The sequence below is a fragment of the Rhinichthys klamathensis genome, unplaced genomic scaffold (genome assembly GCF_029890125.1).
Source record: "Rhinichthys klamathensis goyatoka isolate OS25496 unplaced genomic scaffold, OSU_Roscu_1.1 h1tg000188l_1, whole genome shotgun sequence".
NCBI lineage: Eukaryota > Metazoa > Chordata > Actinopteri > Cypriniformes > Leuciscidae > Rhinichthys > Rhinichthys klamathensis.
In genome coordinates, this window is record NW_026606715.1 from 358,470 (window position 1) to 375,921 (window position 17,452).

General features: G+C 38.4%; 1 protein-coding gene across 1 annotated transcript; it reads right to left on the bottom strand.

Annotated features, from left to right (window-relative positions):
* Nucleotides 1-4,245: 4,245 nt before the first annotated feature.
* wu:fj16a03 (uncharacterized protein LOC335475 homolog) lies at nt 4,246-7,589 on the bottom strand. The gene is made up of 3 exons (XM_056261915.1): nt 7,480-7,589; nt 5,000-5,098; nt 4,246-4,554 (listed from the first exon to the last, which is right to left on the bottom strand). Exons 1-3 carry the CDS (start codon nt 7,523-7,525, stop codon nt 4,469-4,471), a joined length of 231 nt encoding a protein of 76 aa, XP_056117890.1. The 5' UTR covers nt 7,526-7,589; the 3' UTR covers nt 4,246-4,468.
* Between the last annotated feature and the right edge of the window lie 9,863 nt (nt 7,590-17,452).

Below are 17,452 nucleotides of genomic sequence, written 5' to 3' on the forward strand. Positions count from 1 at the left end.
TAGTAAGTAATAGCGCACCGCACAGATGAGACATTACTAGTTAGTTCCCATGATCTTCACTTTAGAATAAGGATCCAAATAATTAGTAATTCCCATAGAACTATGTAGTAACACTTGAGTCATTACTAGTTTGTTCCCATGATTCTTACAGTAGTTACTAATGAAAAGCCTATAAAGTGTAGAATCTTCTCACTCACAAGACATGCACACACACACACACATATATATGAGCTAGGAGACATACATAAAAACATATTTTTTGTGGAGGTATTAAATAATAAAATCACTGTATATGGTATTAGGGTGGCTGAAGACTCAATATGTCCCAGTACTCACCATTACTCTAGTGATTCAATGCCAGTCCAGAGGAATGCCGGAAAATTGGCCACAGGACAAGTAAGGTCCCGACAACTGCATTTAAAAATCCATTTCTTTAAAATTATTCAGTTGATAAATAGACAGCATAGGCCAATTATTAACAGCTTTCCCAAATCATAAGTCTGCTTTGCTATTACAAATTAATAATGTAAACAACCTTGTGTATTGTTTACAGTAGCAGTTAAAATGTTAATGTAGTGCTAGTCATTTGTCCTGCATTGGTTATTGATTAGTTTTGCATGAATTATGAAAATTTTCAGTAGTTCTCTGGCAAGCATTAAAAAAATAGTAGTTATTGATTAGTTAATAGTAAAGTACCACTTTCATCTGTGCACTATTACTTACTAATTTGTTAATCAGAGTTTATTTTTAGTTAATAAAAGTTACTTGATTGTTAATAAACTTTTTCACTAGGTCTCTGGGAAGCATTAAAAAAATAGTAGTTATTGATTAGTTAATAGTGAACTACCACTTTCATCTGTGTGCTATTACTTACTAGTTCGTTAATCAGAGTTTCTTGTTAGATAATAGTTACTAGATTGTTAATATTGTTACTCATTGGTTCTTGTGTAGTTAATTAACGAAGGAACCGTATTCTAAAGTGTTACCATTTATCCATTTAAAGATCTTTCACTAATGTTTTACACCTAAATAATAATAAAACATACTTTTGACAAATGTTTAAAACAGTGTACACTCATGACCAGCTGAGTATTGCTCACTTTATCTCTTTAACTTTCTCTATAATTCAACTCTTTTGTTATGTGATAAATTAATCATGGGCGACAAAAGCACCGGTGTGTGGCCTCTGTAACCGAAAACCTGAAATGCTTTTGCCAGCTTCTACATCCACATCAGTAGGTGTCAGTATAAAGTCCGACACCACTGTTGTTTCTACAAGTTTTCTTTTTCTCACAAACCAGGCCTGCGCCTGTAATCGCATACTCTTTTGAGTAGGTACTCATTTTGAAAAAGTAATTGCTTCTCGGCCTCTAAAAAGTGTTTAAAAGTGTACAAGTATGAATGTGTTCCGGACGCAGGTGTACTATATCGCAATCTTGTCATTATCATGTGACCAACTAGGATCAGTTGCGTTGCTTCACTGCCATTCACAATCCTCACCTCATCATCCATCGTATACACACTTCAGAATCTCACCAGAAATAGTAGCTGTTACTTGCTTTACATGCTGTTTCTTTTGTCACATACTGTTTTTCAACTATTATGTAGTAGGGAAGTATGCATTATTACATTGCATTTGATACTATAGACCAGAACATTCTTTTTAATAGACTCGAAAATGGCATTTGCATTAGTGGAATTGCATTAGCATGGTTCAAATCATACTTATCTGACCGTTACCAATTTGTAGCAGGAAATGAAGAGATGTCATATCGATCACAAGTTCAGTATGGAGTACCACAAGGCTCAGTACTAGGACCGTTGCTGTTCACTCTGTGTATGCTACCCTTGGGAGATATCATTAGGAAGCATGGCATTAGTTTTCACTGTTATGCTGATGATACTCTGCTCTATATTTCCTCGCGCCTCAACGAAACCTACAAATTTACTAAATTAACGGAATGCATAGCTGATATAAAAAATTGGATTAGTAATTTCCTATTACTTAATTTTAAAAAAAAATTAAACAAGATTATAATTATTGGACAAAAAACCTCTGGATATAACATAGAATACTGTCTAACACTTGATGGCTGCTCTGTTAAGTCTTCGTTGTCGGTTAGGAACCTGGGTGTGCTCTTTGATACCAATCTTTCATTTGAAAGCCACGTTTATAGCATCTCTAAAACCGCATTTTTCCATCTTAAAAATATATCTAAATTACGTCATATGCTCTCAATGATAAATGTGTAACAGTTCATGCGTTCATGACCTCAAGGCTAGACTATTGTAATGCTTTTATGGGTGGTTGCCCTGCACGCATACTAAACAAACTCCAGCTGGTCCATATTAGTCCAGTTCTATCAACACTGCACTGGCTCCCTATTAAACATTGTATACATTTTAAAATCTTGCTAATTACTTGTAAACCTCTAAATGGTTTAGCTCCGCAGTACTTGAGTGAGCTCTTAACGCATTATAGTCCTTCACGTCTATTGCGATCTCAAAATTCTGGCCAGTTGATAATACCTAGAATATCAAAATCGACTGCTGGCGGTAGATCCTTTTCCTATTTAACACCTAAACTCTGGAACAGTCTTCCTAACATTGAGAAGCAGACACACTCTGTCAGTTTAAATCTAGACTAAAATCTCTTTAACCTGGCATACACTTCAATTTTTATTATTCAAATCAGTTGAATGATCAATTAGGTTAACCGGAACCGGTAACACACCTGATGTACTCGTTACATCATAAGAAGAAAGGCATCTAAACTAATATTAGTCTGTTTGTCTCATCCTTATCCCCTGAGGTTACCACAGTCAGCTGGATCTGGTCCGTATCCAGATCAGATGGTGGACCTGCACCTGGACACGACCAAAAGGCAGCCTTGAATGTCACCAGAGACCGTGTCTACTAGACAATCCCCTTGTTAAGGCTTCGTCGACACGACACATCGGCACAGATCCTCAGCAGAGACAAAAGAACCAGACAGGTTCTCCACACAGACCCTATGGCCAGATCCGGCTCCATACCTCTTCAAGACCAGCATGATGAATCACTCTTCAAGCAAAAGGAACTTTAAAATGCTACTGATCCCAGTCTGACTTCTGACCGGTAATGCTGCCTGAATCACAATCATACACTGTTCGTTCGTTGGTCAGAGGAGAACTGACCCAAGGTTTGTTTTCTCCATTCTGTCACCTGATGGAGTTTGGGTTCCTTGCCACTTTTGCCTCTGGCTTGCTTAGTGGGGACACTTAATATTTAACAGGATTATTGATCTGACTGTACTGACGCTGTTGTATGAGAACCGATCTGAGCTGGGCAATGACATCGTTTTTTTGCAAAACTGCTTTATAGATGAAATGAACTAATTTATTAATTGATGATCTTTACAACGGAACTGAATCAACACAGCTGAACAACAGCCGAAAGGCATCATTTTTCCTGTCGTCACTGTAAAGCTGCTTTGAAACAATATGTATTGTAAAAGAGCTATATAAATAAAGGTGACTTAACTGCGATTCTGGACGCAACCATGTTAAGATCAAACCCCACGCTGCACCCGATACCATTGGTAAACTTCACTGCTTAATCAAAAATAGGCATTATTACTGTTCGGTTGTGTAACATAAAAACATTTTGGGTTGCATTGCTAGAAAGAATATTATGTATGCAATAATTATAACACATATGTCTTGATATATACATTACTCCCCACCATTTCTACTAGTGCTTAACTGAACCCTCTGAGCGTCCCATACGCTCGTATAGTTACTGTGATTATTAATTAAAATGTTCATAATACGAATATGAAAAATGCCCTTGAGGCTAATGGGATTGTACTTTGTGCCTTTGAGATTTTCAGTTGAGTAGCTCTTACTAAAATTCATGCTACATTTTGTTAGAATACACAGCTAATTTTGAATGACCGTCAATGGAGAAAGATGTTTTTTCTGCCAGATGGTGTAGTTGCAACATCTACCAACAGGGGCGAACAGAGTCCGAGTCATTCCAGCAAAACCTTGACCCCTCAGTTGTGTGAGCCAGCAAAAAATAAAATAAAACACACATTAAAAAAAGAGCTTGATACCCCTGTAAACTTTGAAGTTTGGACCAGTAAACAAGCAACAGACCTTGAATGATGTTTGTTCTTTAGTGGTTGCTTCAGTCTGTGTTCGAGAGAGAGGTTATGTTGTGTGCATTTCTTCCTGACTCAGAAAAACTGCCTGTTCTCTGCTGTACCAATAAACCTTGATTTATTTGTTGATTTCAGGATGATTAATACTATTTCTTCACTGTATTATGAGAATGCACGTAAACAAGCCGATTTCTACATTAAGAACACGAAATCACAGTCTGATTGTCACAATTTTCTTCTTCTTTTTTTAAAGTCACATTGTTGCATTGGTGTTGGAAAATAAAGAAGGATGGTGATGAAGGAAGCTGGCTGTTAGTGTGAAGATCAAGCATTGCACTTGCTTTCAAAACAGCATTTCCAGCCTTTCCTTTGACAGAAGTCCATGCTGACGCAGCCCTTCTCTCCAGTCACTATGAAAGAGAAGATGTGAAACAAATCAAATGTTTATCAAATATTATCTTCCTTTTCCTAGATGATGGGTTTGAAACATCTACAAAATGAGGAGACCATGGGCAATTGTGATGTGCTAAATGTCTTAAAATCAACTAAAAATCAGATGAATTTAACTGTTCAAAGTTTAGATGACTTTAAAAATGGAATTCACACCAGGTTGTTAGTTGTGCCCTACTTACAACTTTGATGTTTCCAACAGAAGTTAAAATGGTAAATGGACTGCATTTATATAGCGCTTTCATAAACCCAATGGCCACCAAAGCGCTTTACATATTGCCTCACATTCACCCATTCACACACCGACGGTAAGTCAGTCACATTGTGATGAAATCGTTCTGATCTTAAAATTGGATTTGATCTGATTGCGTAATGTGGAAGCGTGCAGTTTGCGCACTCATTTACCTCTGGTGTAGCAGGCCTGAGGAACTTTACTTTTGCAGTGCAGGACCATGTTCCTCACCATCAGGAAATCCTCCCCATAGCAATCGATGGAATGATCCGCTGCACCACAAACAAACAAACGGACCATTATAGTTTGTTGTAAGAACAGTACAATGAGGTTTCAGACATTTACAATGTTCCTGCATTAAAAGACCTAATAAACACTCTACCTGTTAACTGTCATCCTGCTTTTTGAACATAGACGTGAGAAAATGCACTATAGCCGACCTTAAATAGTTGTAATTTATGAATGTTTTGGAATACAAACCTAAGGTTGGTCTCAATTTAAAGAAGTACTAAGCAGATTATAGCTAAAATCTAAACGCTTGGGAAAAAATTAAAGTGTGAAATAAAAATGATAGAAGTTTAAGTTTACTGTAAGGCTAATGTAGCTTACTAATCACTTTTTCTATTTTAAACTACATATATATATATATATATATATATACAGTACCGTTCAAAAGTTTGGGGTCGGTACGATTTTAAATACTTTTAAAAGAATTCTCTTCTGCTAACCATGGCTGCGCTTATTTGATTAAAAATACAACAAAAATCAGTTATAGTATTATATATTATTCCAGTGTAAATCAGCTGTTTTCTGTGTGAATATATAGTAAAGTGTCATTTATTCCTGTGATCAAAGCTGAATTTTCAGCATCACCAGTGTCAGTGTCTTCAGTGTCAAATGATCCTTCACAAATCAGTATAATATGAGGATTTGATGCTCAAGAAACATTTATTATTATTATCAATGTTGAAACAGTTGTTGGTCTGTCAGTTGTACAGTTTTTTTTTTGTTTTTTTTTAGGATTCTTTGATGAATAGGAAGTTCAAAAGAACAGCATTTGTTTGAAATAGAATCTTTTGTAACATTATAAATGTCTTTACTGTCCTTGATAAATAAAAGTATTGATTTCTTTCCTCCAAAAAATAAAAATAAAATTCTCACTGACCCCAAACTTTTGAACGGTAGTGTATTCATCAAACCCGTATGTCTAACTAAGTTGAGTTCCAAATTTGAAGTTATCACAAAAATGGAGGTTCCTATGAGAATTCGCCTTTGGCTAAGCCCCGCCCCCCTTAGTTACTGTTGCTACGTCCGACAAACAAACTTCATCTGGGCTCTGGTATCAACATGGCTTATGCTGTGACAGCTCTTCCTGCTGAAATTTTATCAAACTTTTATAAAGCAGCAAATAAAGTGTCCGATAGAAGTAGGCAAAAGCTGCTGCAATATACGTTCGAAGGCTATATTCACGACATACAGGTGAAACGCAAGGAACAACAAGGCATCCAAACAGAGGCAAAAGCATACGGTCACACAGTCAACAAATGACCCACCGCATATCCTACTAATGGAGATGGAGGCTGGGACTCACAATATCAAGGAGCAACACTGTTCATGCAAAGCTGGAGGTCTCTATTCACTTCTATAATCGTTATTACAAAGCAAACGGACTACGCGAGTATAACGTTGTATTTATTAGCAGTGTGTGCTAGAGTCTAGACGACACTTGTCAGGATTTGACTTCGGTTTGGGAAGGGAAAAAAACGGACACCCCCCTCCAACCTCTCTGAGAAACGCATATCTGTGTTACTAATGCCCCAGGCACAACGTTTAACCATATTTTTGATAAAACTACGACGGTAATAGCCGGCCGAGACCAAAAATATGAGACGCCTGTGTTAAAGTCAATGGAGCGCTGTGAAAAAGTGTCGGACCTCTGTGGGAGCTCGTTCTTGGCTGCGCTGTGATTGGTCAATCTACATTCTAGGGTGTGGCTTAGCCAAAGGCAAATTTGTTTTGGGGTTGTACCAAAAATAGCCACCAGGTGACATTCCATTGACTTTTTCTCTTTCTCTTCTATCACTTATCACTTCTATCACTTATCACTTCTATCACAAAACAATCACCAAATATGGAACCTCGAGTCTCATAACTTTCCAACGTTTCGCCAACATAAGAAAAAGTTTTGATTCTAAAATAATGCAGTACATTTTGTAATATGAAACATGACACCAGAGCAGCTAAAAGGGTTTAAAGTACTGTTTCCATGGTGACAGAATGTCCCATTTCAAAATGATTTGTACAGGATGAATTTTGAGTATTTAAACTTTCGAATGATGATTTCTAAAGGCAATAAAAAAGCATGCTGAGTTTCTATCTATCTAAAGGGCAGTTTAGTGTCTCCAATTCACCAGACCTGACCGTCTTTGGATTGTTTGGGAATACCTATTGTAGTAACATGCAATATTTCAATTAAACTTAACACAGTAATATAAAGTGAGTGTGGAAGACAAAAAACAGCTGATGCCGTAGAAATCCACGTCATTTCATCTATTTTCAGCTAGTTCAACAACAAAGTACAATACCTTGAGCAGACAGTAAATGATCAGATGTGATTCGGTCAAACAAGAAATGCAAGCGGCTCCTGACTTACCCATGCAGAGAGGCAGCAACAGGAACAGGACGAACAAGGCCTTCATTGTGGATCTGTGTTTCGGTGTTGCAGTGTCACTGTTGTCCAGCTGTCTGTTGGAATCTGAGCTTTTGCACTTTTATAGCGTTGATGTGGATACGCAAGTGTGACGTGTTTCAAACACACCCATACACACAGTGTGCAAAGTGTAAACAGTCTTATCTGCAGGGATAGGCTTATAGAAACAAATAGTGATGAAATACGTGATGTGGTCAGAAATGACACTAGCATTTTTTCTCTCACAATTTCACAATTACAAAGAAACAGCAAGTATATTAAGTGTCTTTAACTTCTATACTAATATTTAGGTAGCACTTTATTTTACAGTCCTGTTCCACAAATACAAGTACTTATTATAGCAATAGGTAATACTAAACCTGAACCTACCCCTAACCCTGAACCTACCCCTAAACCTAACCTTAATCCATGTAGTTACCTTATATTAACCAGTACTTTCTTAGGCAAATACACTGTAAGTACACATACTGTAAAAAAAAAAAAAAAAGTGTAACTAATATTTAAATTAATAATTTTGCAATACAGTGCACTGATTGTGTACATACATGTTTTTATATTGTAGCCTACTTGTATTTAAAAGTACCTTAATGTAAATGCAGCTGTATTCATTTCTGTAATTACATTACAATTACACTGTTGACCGTCCCTTAATCCTTAACCTACCCTTAATTGTACCCACACCACCAAACCTGTCCTGACTAACCTTACCCATATCCTGCTCAATAGCAGCTCAAGTGTTTCGCAATAAATCATCAACACACTTAGTGCAATGCACCAAACAATTAATTTTGAAGTAAGTAGTTAGGACACCTAGCCTACACTAAAAAAGAAAAAAAAGTTGTTGCCTTAAATTTGTAAGTACAAGCAACTTGGATATTTTTTGGATATTATTGAAATAAGTCATTTCAACTTAAATTACATTAAACTGAGTTGAATCTTGTATAATTTATTTTTAAAAAGTTGAAAAGTGATGAGTGCAAAAACATATGTTGTCATAACTTATTAATAATGTAATTTTTTACAGTGCGTTTTTTTTTTTTTTTTTTTTTTTTTTAACATTCTCCAATAATCTTTGTTTCATTTACTCCAACAACTTACTGTAGTGTATGATAAACCATACTTTGTTGGATATTATTTACATTTTGTAATGTGAATAAAACTGATCTACTGGTGCAGTTACAGAGCAGTTAAAATAAAACATAACTTAAGTAACAAGCAGATTTAATGCTTGGATGATTGAATCCAAGAGGTTACCTTTGATCGACCAGAACGCCACACTTCCTTCTGTTGACACTTCTGATGATGCGAAGCCAGACTGCTTACAGAGACAGAGCCCTTCACTATCTCTGTCACTGTTCACATTCCTGAGCTGAGAACATCAACACAAGTGATAACATTGTGTTTATTCTAAACAGAACACTTTGATGCAGTGTCATATGAAAACACCTTTTTATGTAGGACGTCCTGTGCTGTACAGCATGTGTCATAGGCTCTATGGGATTTTCATCCGGTACATGATGGTCAGATAATGATTGAGCTGCTTGTAACTGGGAGTTAAAAAGGTTAAAAGGATACTTCAGGATTTAGCATTAAGCTTTGTATTAGTAGAAAACCTGTAGTATTTTCAAATTACCGTGCTTTCCACCCTCATATCCCCCTGAGGCGAGAGATTTATGTATTTTTTGTCTGGAAAAAATCCTCCGATGACGCAAAAAAACGTCATTTTGCGTCATCGGAGGATTTTTTGGCCAGAGGCTAAAGACTACAGTCAGTAGTAGGGGCTGTCCCGCATGTTCTCAACCCGCCCATAGAGGGGCGGATCTCACTCACAGAATGTACACATAGTGTCAGACATCTTTTTTTGGAAGCTAAGCTAGCAGGCTCTTGTTCTGTGGAGAAAGCTGAGTAACTTAGTAGGAGAACGCTGAGTAGTAGGGGTTACCATTTATCCTCTTTTTCCTGGACATGTCCGGCCGTCGAGATCGTACAAAATGTCCGGGATTTAGATTTTGCTTTCTGCAGTCGCCATTCATTGTTTACATGCACACCTTTTGTTTCAATCTAACTGAATTCATTCCGATTGGTGTATCTGAATGTAGTGTTTACATGAACGCTAAACAAGTGATCGGTTGATGTGCGTTTTAACATTGCTAAGAAAATTCCCGCTCCTCCGTGAGAGATACGAGACCGGTGCGTCTCACAGGTGTCTCTCATCAGTAATCACGCCCTCGGCCTCATCCTGCTCGCCACAGTAAATAGACCAGGTTGAAATCATAAAAATGTGCCTAAATAAAAATCTTCAGGCATTTTTGAGTAAAAGTTGGCAAATAGACTATTCTAGGGGTATTTTTTATGCTGAATCCATTTTTGCTGTTTGCCAAGCTGTATCTCTTACGTGGAACTCATTGGAGTGTAAAATCCAAGATGACCGCCTCATACACCAAAATGAGCAAATTTATCAACACTGGCTCAAAGATAAACTGTTTTATTGTGATATAGCATTTATTGAGTAAAGGAAACAAACTGAATAGTCAGAACAATTGAGATATTCTGTCTTACAATATTTCTGGTAAACACTGACCTGTTATTTTGTGTATTTGAGTATGTCCATGTAAGAAGATCAACATCATGCTGGTGACAGCAAAAGGCCTATATCTTAAACTCTCATCCTATTACATTATGAGTGTTTATTACTTAAACAAGTTTAAGGACTGAGATTTCACCAAACTAAATTTTCTTTTGGGTTATTTATGCAAAAGATATTCCCAGAAAGATTGGTTGTAAATATTACGAATTGAGACAAATTACCAAATTACCAACACATATCACGGTAATGTGTCACACCACTAACATTAGCTTTGAACAGATAAAGGAAATACAGTAAACTTGGCTTAAAATTACCTTATGAAGTTGGACATAACATTAGCTGAATACTAACTAAAACATGAACTGCATGGCATATAAAAGTGAATGTTATTTAAACAATGGTACGACAAGATTCTCAAATATGATCACAACAACATAGAGCAGTGCTCTTATTCAGTTCAGTAATTGCTACATTCTGCATCACTTGTCTTGCACTTGCATGCAGCAGAGCAACGCAGACTAAACTTTTTACATTTACATCGTGCACTCATACATCTTGAGGAGCAGCTGCAGCTGATCAGTTTCAAACAATGGTCTGGGACTGGAGGAAGTGACATCAAGATGGGCAGCAGTGTAGAATCTTCCAGTCTTCACCCCACTGGCGGAGGAAGGGACATACCGCTTGTTTGCTTGAAGGACCTTCGCCTGGACCCGATGACAACGCAGTGCTGAAGTGCCAACTAGCCTCACCCTATGGAGGATCCCTTTCCCACTCTACAGATAAAGCGTTGTGGAAAATTCGGTTCGCGTACCTACCCGAAGTGATAAAAAAACAAAAAAATTCTGTATCAAATTTATAGGCAAGACAAAGAGTTTGTTTAGGCAGGGTTTGTAGGGAATTACAAACTTGCGCACATATATTCAAACGCACATAACTATAGAATCAATTCTTAATGCGCATGTGAACGCCATCAGCGTTTATCACAGGTTCAGTTTACAGTCTTTAGAGAGAACGCCGTCGTCTTAGCGGCCCCTAATTTAATAACAAATGATCATTTCGACGGAAGTGAATCAATCAAAACTAACTTTAGCTGGAAATAACATTATTCAAGAACCGCTATAAAACCAAACCAATCTCTGTTACCTTAAATTATATGTTTATCTCTGTAAAGCTGCTTTGAAACAATCTACATTGTTAAAAGCGCTATATAAATGAGGATGACTTGACTTGACGCCACAAAGCAGTTTGGAGTAAGACTTCCCTTTGCCGAGGATGACTTGTTCTGCTGTACCTGGACCAAAAAGTCCACTTTCAATCCATGCTTGCATCAAACCAGATGATTGCATGTGTTTTCCGATCACCTTCAGGAAGGTTAGAGATGTGTGCAGGCCACCCATTCCGATGATCAGAAAATCCTGATATTCATCTTTTGCCCATTTGAGTTCCATAAGCTTACAGTAAAGAGCTTCGTCAACTGTAAGGACCACGTGTTGTTGACCAAGTGCTGTTGCAATGTGCCTGCATCTCTGTATTACTGTGTTGAGTGTGTCGAGTTCATGGGCGGGAGCTTGTACAATTGGCATATAGCCAATTCTTGTGACCTCTGAGTTGGTCGGGCAGATTGTCTGATTGAAATTGGTCTAACCTGTCTTAATATCTGCATCTTGCCGTTTGATGAAAAACGGCATTGTCTTGGAAAGTGCTACACATGCTGATAGATTATCAAGGAGTTCCTCATTGTACCATTCCTAGTTGGTTTGTATAATTGATCCTGGTTCTGTTTTTCCTGACACAACTGCAGCTGGAGAACGTTTGTAGATGGATGGAGATCATTCAGCCCCATGTCTGCTTCTGGACCTCTGCCATCCAGCGACTTGAGTTACATTGAAAGCTGTTTTTACCATGAAAACTGCTATCATTGATGTCAATATTGTCACATGTGAAGTGCCCAAATCTGTTGGATACAAAATTTGGTGGAACCACTGCTCCTGTATCCACGTCCATTGTACGAAATGTGCTCTCTGCCAAAGCTGTATTAACCTGTTTTAAGTTGTTGTAGCTTATGAAGTGACCAGGCAGCCATGTGAAACAGCTCAACCAGTTATTTTGATCTGGTAGCTTGGTGCAATGTGTTTGCTAGACCAATATGCTTGGGAGTCCAGTGTTTACCACAACTGAAGTTGTACACTAGGTCTTGAGCAACACTAAGAACCTTACTTTGAGTGTCATCTTTTTTTATTTTGAGCATCATCATCATCATGATCCACTTCTAAGAGACCCTGTCCACCAAACAATAAGCGAAGGAACATGAAAAGGCTCTCTGGAACGCATGATATCATTTCCTCTTCTCTTACTACAAAACAATGACATTGGGCTTCAAACTACACACAGCTTCCATAATGGTGATCTTATAATCTGAGTCTGACCAACTTCATGGGTACAATTCCACAATTGGAAATATTTGTTGTCGGTTCATGTCGCTCTTTTGATATAGAAATTAATTCTGATGAAAAATACGATGTGTGTGGAAATAACTGCAGAAAGTAATAGAAATAGAAAGTAGAATAAAAAACCTCTTTGATAACTCCGAACTCAATTTACACACTTTGACCCAAAGACAATAGTATGCATGTGACTCCAAACAAATGACTACAATGAGAAATAATGCAATTATCATTGTCACATACAAATACCTTAATTCCCACCTAATTAAACTTTCTATACTCATTAATTGATGTCGCGCATGATGTAAAGTTTTAAAATATGGAATTTCCTGACATTTTAGAGGTCATCTTAGAGTTTGCGCTCTACTGAGTTTCACATAAGAGATACAGCTTGGCAAACAGCAAAAATGGATTCAGCAGAAAAAATACCCCTAGAAAAGTCTGTTTGCCAACTTTTACTCAAAAATGCCCGAGGGTGTCACATTATCTGAAAATCGACCTAGTCTAAAACATAATGAATGACGACTGTAGAACGCAAAAGCCGAATCCCGGACATTTTGGGCGATCTCGAAATGACGGGCAGACTCATCACGGAGACTCACTAGTAGCCTAGACTTGTTGTTTAAAGAACCACTCCGATGAAAATAATGTTTTTCTAGGTGTTAACATGTTTTTGTGGCATTTTTCTGATGTTAGAGGACATATCTTGAGAAAAATAAGCTCAAAGTTGTATTTCTGAGTATTTCTACATTCAAATGGCTGTGAATCAGTAGCAGACGCTAAAATGCCGGCTAAAATAGACTGGAGTTGTGACGTAGTAACTCCACTGGGCGTGCACGTCTTGGAGTGAAATAATGATCGGTGATCGGTGATAACTTTGATTAACTTCGGATAATAATAATTAACGTGTATATAATACTGTTGCCCCACAGGTATTCGGGGTGTAAGCTAGCGGGAGAGACAGAGCTCTCAGCAACTGGCAGGGGGAGGGTCGTCTCCGTGCCAACGGCTCCGCATACTTGTGCTTTTAGTGCAAAGGGTTCATGAACTGTATCTGTTTCAGTTTTGGTATGTCATTTCTGGGGATTTTTCAAAAGTGGGCTTGAAGCTTAACAGGTTAAAGGGTTAGTTCACCCAAAAATGAAAATTCTGTCAGTAATTACTCTCCCCATGTTGTTCCAACCCCGTAAGACTTTCGTTCATCTTCGGAACACAAATTAGGATATTCTTTTATGAAATCTGAGAGCTGTCTCACTCCTCCATAGGCTTCTATGTAATTTAATTCTGCCGGCCCAGAAAAGTTAGAAAAAACATTGTTAAAATAGTCCAAGTGACTACAGTGGCTCAACCTTAAGTTTATCAAGCGACGAGAATACGTTTTGTGCGCAAAAAAAAAAGTGTTCACGAGAGTGCCACGACGCATGCGCGAGAACTGAGAAGTTCTCTCAGTTCAAAATATCTTTTTAGCTATATTTAGATATTTCGATAAAAAATATTTTTAGAAAATATTTTTAATCGTTTTTTTAGAAAATTCATCCTGTTTTAGGTTACGACTGTAACCTTTGTTCCCTGAGAACAGAAAAAGAGACACTGCGTCAATGACGCTTTGGGGAACGCCTCCACGTGAACCGGTGTCTGAAACGCTTATCTAATCACGGCAATCCTATTGGTCGGCGACAGCCTATGACATCACTACTAGTGCGACCCGGAAACATATAAGGGGAGCCTGGAGAACGTCAACAACTTATCGTCTGAAGGGACTGTTCAGCAGGCATCCCCGAGGCATGGCGAACGACGCAGTGTCTCGTTCCCTGTTCTCAGGGAACAAAGGTTACAGTCGTAACCTGAGACGTTCCCTTTCGAAAGGGAACTCGCACTGCGTCGTTGATGCTTTGGGGAACGATATACCAACATCACCATGCTGAGGGGAGTGCATGGCAAGTTATGGCTGTGACAAAAACGTCAAACATGGCAGTTTCACTACAATGCCAAAACACTCCCCCTTCGGGTCACATACAGGCTGTCAGTGACAGTATTTCCTATGACCACTGCCCAAGCTATAAGCCTCAAAGAGGCCTGCAATACAATGAAGGCCTACCCAGGCCGCTCAAAGGCTTGGAACCAACAGCTTCCATGGAAGGGGTTCCTTTAAGGGAATATGGCCAGGGGGTCCAAAGGAGTCCCATCCAGTCACTTTCTGAGGGGGACGTGAAGTCAACCTCACATGCCACCAGGGAGGCTGACCTGGTCTAATTTACTGACCTAGTCTTGCCAACAACCCGTCTGTTTCCTAAACAGAGTCTCTACCATATCTTGCCTCACTTGTGGAGGCATCCGATAGGGAGGACTGCAGATTTGTTTTTTGTTTTTACCAGGAAGTCTCATTGAGATCAAAAATCTCTTTTACAAGAGAGACCTTCCCAAGGTAGCAGCCATACATAAACACAACATATTAAAATGCTACATACAAGGTAGTAGCAATTAGTGATGTATGTCTCGAGACCGGTCTTTTACGTGGTCTCGGTCTTGTCACGGCCTTGACGGTCTTTGGTCTTGGTCTTGTCTTGGTCTCGGACCTCTCGGTCTTGTCTAGGTCTCGTTGTCTCAGACCGACATAGTGGTCGGAGGATTTAGCAATATCAATATCCACGACGATATCCGCAACGGATTGAAGCGCGCGTCCGAGTGAAGACAGTGAGGTGCGCGAGCAGTATCCGCGCCACTGATCGCAGCGGCAACAAGCACTTTGATCACTTGATTTAAAAAACACATATCATGTACAGTTTTTGATGTATTAATATTTAGTAAAACACATATAAGTGACATGATGGGTTTTAACTTCATTCAGGAGATTTTGGGTAACTGCACAACTGACAGATGACTTTGAGCGCACCGCCAACGGTGTGTGTGTGTGTGTGTGTGTGTGTGTGTAACCATAGCGACAAAACAACCAACTTTCGGATCCTGGACTTTAGCTTATATTTCGTTTTTAAAAATATAATTATGTATTTAAAAGTTGCAGAATGGATTCATTTGGAGACTTCGAAATCGGCAGAGATAGGCAGGCAATGCAAAACAAAATCTTACAAGTTATTGCTTAGCTTCAACAACACTAGTCTGTTTTTTCCCCCCCTCCGGTCTCGGTCTTGGTCTCGACTTGGTCTGTCTTGGTCTTGGTCTTGTCTTGGTCTCGATACCCTCTGGTCTTGGTAGTGTCTTGGTCTCGGTTTAGGCGGTCTTGACTACAAGTCTAGTAGCCATACATAAACACAACATAGTAAAAAATGCTACATACATACACACATACAATCATACAATAATCATTTAAACACAATGGCCTCTCAAGAAAAACAACCACATGTCTCCTTTACCACATTTTTTATGATGCTCTTAAATTGATCAATTGATATACACGTTTCTAGTTTAAGATCTTTTTGCAAATTATTCCATGCCCAGGGTGCATAGTATGAAAATGCTGTTTTCCCCAGATCTGTCAAAACCTTGGGTACATTAAAAAGCAACCACTTGATAACTGATAGCTGATAACTAGCTGAATTGAGACAGAGGAGGGTACAGAGGTAAGCTGGAAGTTTACCTAGCCCGGCTTTATATATAAAAAATATACCAGTGCTGTTTTCTGCGGGTGGTCAGTGCTGTCCAACCCACCAGATCATAAAGAATGCAATGGCGAGTGAGGAACTTTGCATTTGTAATAAAGCGTAGAGATGCATGATATACGGAATCAAGGCTCTATAAGATGGAGGAGGCTGCGTGCATATATAATATGTCACCATAATCAATCACAGACAGAAAAGTAGCTTCCACAAGTTTTTTTTGGCATTGCAAGTAAAGCTAGATTTATTTCTAAAATAAAAGCCAATCTTCACTTTGAGCTTCCTAACTAGATTAGCAATATGTACATTAAATAAAAGTTTGTCGTCTATCCATATACCCAAGTACTTGTACGTGGGTACCCTTTCAATGGATTTACCATCAGACGTAAAAATGCTAAGATCATCAAGCAACTGTAGGCGAGCTTTTGAAAAGACCATGAACTTTGTTTTCTGAGGATTTAAAATAGTTTGTAATGACTGAAATGCAGTCTGAAGCTCTTTCACAGCCTGTGCTATGGAAGGAGCATGAGTATAAATGACAGTGTCATCAGCATAGAAGTGTACTTTTGCTTGAACGTCCTAACCTAAATCATTTATAAAAATAGAGAACAGAATAGGTCCCAAAATAGACCCCTGGGGGACCTCTTTAGATATCTCAAGAAACTCATATTTGTGGCCTTCTGCATGGACACACTGAGTCCGATCTACAAAATAATTTCTAAACCATTTAACAGCAGGACAGAAACCAACATCCCTAAGTTTGTTCAGCAACCATTCATGATCTACAGAATCAAACGCCTTGGATAGATCTACAAATAAAGCAGTGCAATGCTGTTTTCTGTCTAAGGCACAAATAAGATAATTTATTACCACCATAGCAGCAGTAATTGTACTGTGGCCAGTTCTAAAACCAGATTGAAAATTGTTTAAAATATTATTATCAAATAAGAACTGTTTTACCTGTAAATTTACCTGGGATTCAAGGATCTTAGCCAGGATTGAGAGTTTGGAGATCGGATGGTAATTGTTTAGCTCTGAGGGGTCCTCACCTTTAAACAAGGGGAGAACATAAGCAGCTTTCCCGATTTGGGGTATTGAATTGGACATAAGACTCAAATTAAAAATGTGTTTAATATACTCAGCAATAACATCTGCCGCCACCTTTAGGAGATAAGGATCCAGATTGTCAGGACCTGCAGATTTGTTTGTGGTCAATGCCTTTCAGAGCTTTACAAACTTGCGCAACCGAAATAGTTTTAAAACCAAACAAA